Here is an 8,785-nt window from a genome sequence, read left to right on the forward strand (position 1 = left end):
ACTAGAATAGAATAGAATAGAATAGAATAGAATAGAATAGAATAGAATAGAATAGAATAGAATAGAATAGAATAGAATAACAGAGTTGGAAGGGACCTTGGAGGTCTCCTAGTCCAACCCCCTGCTTAGGCAGGAAACCCTACTCCACTTCAGACAAATGGTTATCCAATCTCTTCTTAAAAACTTCCAGTGTTGGAGCATTCAAATGCTTTGTCTTTGTTTAATTTAGGGGAGGCCCAAAAACGGGTTCAGGAGTGGTCCACAGAGATAATAATAAAAGTATAATCAGATTTCAATCCGCTTTGTTGCTTAACTTTGGGCACTTGAAGCTGTGTGGACTTCAACTCCCAGAATTCCCTAGCCAATATTGAGGAATTCTGGGAGTTGAAGTCCACATAGCTTCAAATGGCCAAGGTTGAGAAACACGATCTTAGCAGATAGTGTGAACTCGGCTGCTGAAGTTAAGCGAAATGGATCATTGAGTTGGAGCTTGCACTGTAATGCCAAATTGTTTTCTTTCAAACAAAACCGCAGCATCCTGGAGATTCTGGTGAACTGTTACTAGTACCTAGCATAATCCACTTTATGACTGCTCTCTACATTTCCAGCACTTCCATTTCATCGCTTTCAGTGTCCCAATGCAGCAAATCTGCATTGTCTTTTCTTTCCCACCCACCAATTTTTTCAGTTCCTCCCCTCAGTTTTTTTTAACTTTCCCCATTTCCCCTCCCACCCAAAACAAAACTTTCTGTTCCACGAATACAAAATGTTGTTATACTGTATGTATAACCAAAACTTGCATCCAATTCTGTGCATGAAATGGCTCATGGACATAAAAGGTTGAGACATTCCTATTAACAAAATACCTGAATTTTGGTTTTTTGTTTTGTATTTCAGCCAAGATAGTTTATTTTTTTCTTATTTTTCTTACTAAACTGAGCTCAGGTTCAGGAACCACCCTAGAACATTTGACACAACAGTTTTATTATGGCTAACATGGTATGGTTTTTTTATGGTAATAATAGGAATCTAGCAGTGAGGAAATGATGTAGTTTCTGCCTTTAGAAAAATATGCAAGTTTTCTTGCAAGTTTTAAGGGGGGGGGGGAAACCCTGATGTTCTTCTGTTGAATCATTATTTCAACCCAGTCATCTCTTATTGCTAAAATGCTCACAGAACCTACCAGGTTTCCTGCTCCACTTTTAATACCACAGGAGAAAAAAACCCACACCAAACGATTGCTGAAAGAATGGCATCCTTACCTCTATCATCATATTTTTAAAAAATAAGAGAAAAATTATAAGATCTTTGTTGAAGTTTATTAAAGTTTCCTAAGGCTGTACAGCACATATGAAAGAAGTGTTTTACAAATGCACTAACACCAGCAAAGCTCATTTCCTTAAAGCAGAAAAACAGCTGTCTCCTTTGGAAAGCTTGGAAGGCTGGTTTCCTGGTTGGCCAGCTGTGTATTCGTATGCAGACATTTCCACTGGGACTGCTGGCACAGTTGTACCTGCACCCACATACGCAAACAGCCAGAGGCAGTCTTTGGAATAGCTATCTCAAGGATGTAAGACTTTAGCACTTCAGAAGCGTGCGGGGTGGGGTCCCTTTGCTATTATATTTTTCAAAGCACTGTTTAAATGTTTTATCCAGCCCCTGTAATGGTCCCTTTTAAAATCAGGTATATATCCACTTTTAAATAGAGGTAATCCTAATTCAATATGCCATCACTTTCCAGCAGCATCCTTTTCTATATATCCAGTCAACTTCCAAACACTCAGTCATATACAATATTCAGCATAAAAAAGAGCAATATACAGAAGCTGGCAGAAAAATACAGGAACAAATCTCAGAATATACTACTCCGTTAAAGAAACTTAAAAATAATTTTTTAAAAGGGAGATTCCAGCATGAAATTGAATTAAATTGTCCCAGAAAACTCTTTCAGATCTTACTCTGTAATGGTACTTATAAATTGGACTCTGACTCCCATACATAAACAAAATGAAACTTAAGGAAAACTGAGTTGGAATCTAAAACTCTTGGTTAGCATTAGGGTTTGCAAATAAGTAGCATTACCAGGATTTAGTGTGAGGATTTAGCAATCATGATAAATGTATTTTATTTATAAATTTATTTATCGACATAAATTGCAGTAAGATCAGCTTTTATATTTGGGATTTAACATGACAATGAAGAAGTCAAAATGAAACAGGTCATAAATTATAAGTAACACAAATAATGGGTGTAGATAATGGGGAAAAACAATGGGATTATAGTTTTGAAATAGCTGGATGTCCACAGATTGTCTGCTGACTTTAAGCCATAATCAATTAGTTTTCAAAACACAAGACACCGTTTTCCTTCAAAAAATAACTGAGATACCCAAGATTTGGGGGGGTGGGGTGGTTTAAAATTAAATAAAAAAAGAATTTGAAACTAATAATTTCACCAGAAGCATTTTAAGGTATATAGATCTAGTGGGATGTTAGAAGCAGTTTAAACTTGTAGCAGTTTCTTCCCTAACTTAATATACATATTCTGAGATTATCCTTTTTTTTAAGTCTTCATGTGCACAATTTGTCCATTCTAAAATATATTGATTACAATTAAATGATTCCAAATCAGTATTTTGCAAAGTCATATATTTCCGTAACTTTACATCTACCACAAAATACCCATCAGCTATATAAAAGGCTTAAAACAGACAGTAAACAGGTTCATTTAATTTAATAGAACTGCACTTCAGTTATACTGGATCCTAGAAAATGGAATTCCCAGTACAACTTCATTGTTCTGTTGATTCACAGAGCAGTTAAATCACTTAGACAACATATTTGCAACCCTCAATTCCCTTTGCAGCATTCTTGATCAGGTTCTTTTAGTCGTGCAAATATGTAGTCTGATGCCTACTTTTTAAAGCAGGCATTTACCTATGGAGAAAGAAAAGAGAAATTGATTAAAGTATTTGTTTATTTTTTCACAGTTACTGGTAGCTGTTACCTAATAAAGTATTTCCTGAACCTGAAAAAGCCATTTTAAGCTTGCTTTACTTTATATAGTAATACACTTTCTACAGCCCTTCTGATAAATCTGTTTGTGATGCAGACGTAAGTAAACTTTCAAAGGAGGAGACCAACAATCGCACTGATCTTACATACTTCTAAGTAGAATATTAGCACTAACTAAAATATGTTTAGATTGTATTCCAAAGTTATTAGGCATATAACTGAATTTTAGGTTATTCAACATGAATCAGCTATGCTAATGTAATACACTAGAATACTAAAAATTTCCATAATGGAAGAAGTCTAATAAGTGGTTCTGATACAAGATTCTCTTTGTTTTCTCTCCCATAAAACAGTTGCTCAAATGTAAATTGATTTGATTTTTTTAAAAAAGTAAAGTCGCTTGTTGTCTAAATAAATTGACTGGATTAGGATTAAATGTTAATAACAATTAAACACTGTTACATCTGGTAACTCTTAATGGGCTTTTACTGATATTTCTGGTAACTTTTAATGGACTTTTTGCCGACCAGGATTGAACGACAAAAGTTCTAAGAATCTGTTTATAGATAAAAAATGAGATATGGAATGAAGATATATTGTTTGTTATATTTTTAGAGAAAGTGTAGGTTAAAATTATTTATACTTGTGACAAAGACAGATGTTACTTTCTTTTCTATTTCTTTTTCTTTGCTATATTCTTGCTCTTTTCTATTTTTCCTCTTATTCTTTTTTCTCTATTTTTTTTCTTTTTATTATTTTCCTTTTTGTAATTTGTATTAGTTTTTATCTGTATAACTGTAATCTTTAAAATTCTAAAAAAAGAAAAGTTTGCAACATACATTACATTCTTTGCTCTCTCCCCCATAAAACAGTTGCTTAAATGTAAATTTGTTTAAAACTAAATTGATGTTTCTTTGATATCCACAGATAAATTCTGCATGATAGCAATTTAAAACTTTTCTAACAAGGGTAATATATAATTCAGTGAATGTCACAGTACTGAGTGCTTGCCAGTGTATCATCAGTGTATTTCTACATATTCTCAGAAGTATATAATGTAGAGTGCCCCAAATTGGGAAACTAAAGCAGGGGATGGTTGGAGAACGAAAGGAAGTATTATGCAATTCTTTGTCAATTTATTTTACTGACTATATTACAGGTAGTCCTTTTTAGTGAGCACCATTGGGACCACCATTAAGCAAAGCAGTTGATAAGTATAACCGAACTCTGCTCATGATCTTACTTCAGCTTTTCTTTGCAGACCTGTGAAGTTGACAAACGCAAGGACTGGTTGCAAAGTTACTTTTTATCACCATGATAACTGCGAATGGCCACTGTGTGGGACTATCACTAAACAAGTACTACCTACAGTGGGAAACATAGGATGTTATATATGTAGGATATATCCATTCCCATTTTTCCTAATCTCAAATCTTATTTTATGTAATATACATTTACCTTTTTGAATTTAGCGTATGCTAAAATCAATAAAATAAATAAACCTTTTTGAATAAGGATAAAAATGAAACAGAAAAGCTCATCCACTTGGTCTACAAGTATTTAAAATTCTGCAAGATTATTCTTGTAACTTTGAGCATTATGATTTTTTTTAGCTGAATTCAATGTGACTTTTGGGCAGAGCATTTTAAGAAGAAAAGGATGGACTACCTTCCTCATCCACCACCAGCCATTGGTGGGGGATTTGGACCTCCAAAGTGGGTTATTCGACCCATTCTACGGCGAGGAAATCCTGGAGGTCTAGAAAAACAAAGATCAAATTAAAAAGCAGCAATTTCCACCTCTGTGGTCACATTTGGGCATCACAATAATGTAGATTAAAAACTGATTTAATGTGAACAAAGTGTATAGCCATGTGTACTGTTCACTTGTTAAAAGATATGATTGTATTTAGGTAACCCCTTCTGTGACATATTTTGAATTAGACAAGTACAGAAATTTCTTTTCCAAAGCAGAATAAACCCAATGAACTCATGGTTTACAACTGGTTCATTAGAAAATAAATGCCCAAAATAAGAATTAAGTATAGGTAGTCCTGGATTTACAACCTTAATTGAGCCTGAAAAAAATAAGCTTAGAGACCACCAAGTAACCCTGAGCTACAAATATTCTCTTCTGTTGCTTTGGTCTTAAATTGTGGCATTAAGCAAGTCATCACTTGACCAGCCTAATTTTACAATCTTTTTTGTCATGGTCATTAAGCTAATGAAAGTTTTTTTCATTGGGCATTTTTTTTAAAAAAAAAATAGAAGTAAATATCAGAAAATGGCAATAAAACAACACAAATCATAATTATTTGACCGAAAAGATCATAAATGCAGCCAGTTTCCAAGCATCCAAAATTGAACATGTGACCATGGGAATATGTCCATCTGTCAAAATTACAGAACTTGACTAAGTAGCTCTGAAGAGGTCCATAGTTATGTGAAAACTTCTTATATGCCTGTGATGATAAACAAACCATAACAGAGTTGAAATTCCCCTGGCAGGAGGAAGCAAGCAAGGAAAATTACGTAGCCTGGTCTTTCATGAATTTAGCTTTGAATCTTAGAAGACATAATCTGATGAATGTAGCTTTTATTGTTTTTGCACTCAAAATCAATTATAATTAAGTGTGGAAACATAATTTATAATGGAGATACTACAGAAGAGCTTAAGCTTTATAAATATGTAGACACTCCGGAAAAACACAACGACTTTTAACCATTGCACCCCAATTTTTCACACTGTATTTCATCTAAATTAAAGTGAAAAAAAGCAATACCCTCTTCCATCATCGTATCTTGAAGAAGAGGAAGATGTGTAGCCTCTCCTCAAATCTGGGTGAATAATGCTCTGAAAACTAAAATGAAAATCTCTGTTAACTGAAATAAGAAAGATCTGAAATATTCAGTATTTTTAAAACTATTTTTAAAATAACCAATGTTAAAGATCAAGCAATTGGTTGTTCTAAATTTATTTTCCAAACACAGAAATAGATTGAAATAGAACTGAAAATGTTATTGTTAGCAGACCCCTCAAAACCAAATACAAAATTTATAAGCTGAGAATTAAATGTGACACAATCAGTTAAGTGAATTTTATAATGCAGGGCTTAAATGATTGAAGTTAACTATCCTATATAAAATCATAATTTTCCAATACTGTGTAACAATGGACAATAGTCAATATATAATAAAACTTGCGGAACCCAGCATTAGCTAACTTATAGCTCTTTCTGGATGGAACTATTTAATGTCTCACTACGTCATCCGTTTTTTCATTTGCTGAATTGAAAAAGAATAGCTAAAATGTCCAAAGACATAGAATATATAACATCTAAATGGTATTGCAGACTGATAGGTCAAATAGGCCAGCACTAGACATTTCACTGCCTGTGGAAGACAAGATAATATTACCATTACATTCCATATATAAATGGATTATAACAGTAGCTGAATTCCATTTTGTTATTCATGAGAAAATATGATCCTGGATCAGAAAACATTGTCAGGAAATGCGGACCAAGCTACAGTACCCAATTCTTTGTCTCCACTATTTCTCATCACTCATCAAGGCTGGGAAGCACTTTCACATTGCCTAATGGCGGAAGCCTGACCTTTTAAGGAACAGCCAACATTTTTTAATGTTGAAATTTTTCTTCAAATTTGAAATTTTATTTTAAAGTTATTTAATCCATCTGATCTTTTAATTAAATATGGATTCAGAGGTGTTACAAGCACAATAGTTGAGAAACAACTATTAGTTCAGTGGCCTTCTCCAGATATTCAAGTATACTCCAAAAATTGTTAGTTTTTCCAAAAACTCCATTATACAAGGAATTCTATACATAGAGAAGCTATGTATTTATTTGTACATATCTAAATTACTTTATAAATCTTAGAAAATTACCTCTGAAAATTCAGCCTTGTTTATAATTTCCTTTCCAGTCTTTTGTTAAGACATTGACTATATGTTTTGATTAATTTTAATCAAAAACTCCACAAGAAGAGCAATAAGAATGAGATTCTTCTACTCCATTGGAGTTTTGCTAAATAAATTTAACTGTAAAATGCATCCATTATATATACTAATCTACTCAGGCCTGAAGTGTCTCAAGGGGAATAATAATTGCATAAGTCATATTTGTTTGTTTTTTATTTGAGGGAGAAACTTCACTTACAACAAAACTATGAAATCTGCTATTCCCCAGAAGAAGTCAGTTATAGATGACAAACTCCATGGAGCCCGACTCCGGTTATCCAAAACTTGTCCTACAACCCAGAACAAACAATGATGATTACTGTTTTGAAATAATAATGGCAATAATCCTATACGGTAATAAAAGAGCTGATCATGCAATATTATTAATCCAAAGTTTGTTTATAAACCCAGGCATGGCCATTCCTTTCATTGTTCAGGTTAATAATTATAGTTCCAGAAGCGACAAATCAAATCAAATCAAATCAAATCAAATCAAAAGATGACATGTAATAAAAAGGCCATGAGAATAATGCAAGACAGAGTGATTCCCCCACCGCGCCCCTTTAAAGAGTGATCTTTTCACCGGCGGATCCGCGGGAATTCCTTTCCGTGAGCATTGCCGGGACGACTCCAGCCCAACTTGGTACCCAAGAGGAAGGTAGCAAGCGGCCAGGTAAACCACCAGGCTGTGTTACGCCTTTGCTGCGCTGCTCCCGCCCTCCCTCGGGATCAAAGCCAGGCAAAACAGAACGCCGAGACACCTGAACGTTCCTCCTCCCCGGGATAGGAGCTCCCCACCCGTCAAAAAAAAAACCTCCGGTTCTCACCATTCGAAATGTAAACCATCGCTCCCGCCGCCTCGCCACCGCCCCGAGAGTGCCCGGCAATCCCCTAGTTAGCCGACCCCTCGGTGTTCTTTCGCTTGCTCCGCCCCTTCAACCAAGGAAGTCAGCGCTGGGAAGACTCCATTGGCTGAGAGCTCAGGGCTGGCCCGTGGCGTTATCGTCATTTCGACGCTTCCTTTCCCACCCCCTCATCTTTTTTTTTTTTTTTGTCTCGGGAATATAGAGCTAGAAATGTAGAAGGGATATGGCGTGGTAAGGAAAAGGAGATTCGAATGCCCATCGCTGTAAAATGCTCGTTCTGCTTATTGTATCTCTGCCTGACATAAGTAAATATTGGTCGACTCGAGGCAGGATCGAAGGAATACAATGCACGACAAAAAGTTTGCTTCCAGAAACACTTTTGGATGTTCCTTATAAATTTTCGGCTGCTAATCGTGAAGATAATCTATTACATTATTTATTTATTTATTTATTTATTTATTTATTTATTTATTTATTTATTTATTTAGGTAGTTAGGTAGTTAGGTAGTTAGGTAGTTAGGTAGTTAGGTAGTTAGGTAGTTAGTTAGTTAGTCAAGCATGTATTAGATAACAGATATAAGTATAAACATGATTATGAATACATGAAATGGATACAAATAAAAGGAAACATTAGGACAGGGATGGTAGGCACGCTGGTGCGCTTATGCACGTCCCTTACAGACCTCTTAGGAATGGGGTGAGGTCGATAGTAGACAGTATATTTTAATTAATTTTTAAATAATTTTTTAAATTATGTTGTATTCACATCTATTTTTACACAATAGCAATGTATAGGTAGTCCTCAACTTACAACAGTTCATTTAGTGACTGTTCGAAGTTACATCGTCACTGAATAAAGTGACTTATGACCGTTTTTCACATTTGGCAACCATTGCACTATCCCCACGGTCACATGATCAAAAT

At 34.8% G+C, this 8,785-nt stretch overlaps 1 protein-coding gene across 2 annotated transcripts; it reads right to left on the reverse strand.

Annotated features, from left to right (window-relative positions):
- Positions 1 to 1,297: 1,297 nt before the first annotated feature.
- Positions 1,298 to 7,995, reverse strand: SELENOK (selenoprotein K). 2 transcript variants are annotated; one of them, XM_087887850.1, is made up of 5 exons: positions 7,823 to 7,995; positions 7,195 to 7,285; positions 5,797 to 5,874; positions 4,683 to 4,772; positions 1,298 to 2,936 (listed from the first exon to the last, which is right to left on the reverse strand). In XM_087887850.1, exons 1-5 carry the CDS (start codon positions 7,839 to 7,841, stop codon positions 2,933 to 2,935), a joined length of 282 nt encoding a protein of 93 aa, XP_087743976.1. In that variant the 5' UTR covers positions 7,842 to 7,995; the 3' UTR covers positions 1,298 to 2,932. The 2 variants fall into 2 exon arrangements, with proteins under 2 accessions (XP_087743976.1, XP_034292888.1); XM_034436997.3 differs by lacking the exon at positions 1,298 to 2,936 and having other exon boundaries at positions 4,679 to 4,772; positions 7,823 to 7,972.
- Between the last annotated feature and the right edge of the window lie 790 nt (positions 7,996 to 8,785).

The sequence above is a fragment of the Pantherophis guttatus genome, chromosome 2 (assembly GCF_059756535.1).
Source record: "Pantherophis guttatus breed Tessera chromosome 2, ASM5975653v1, whole genome shotgun sequence".
Lineage (NCBI taxonomy): Eukaryota > Metazoa > Chordata > Lepidosauria > Squamata > Colubridae > Pantherophis > Pantherophis guttatus.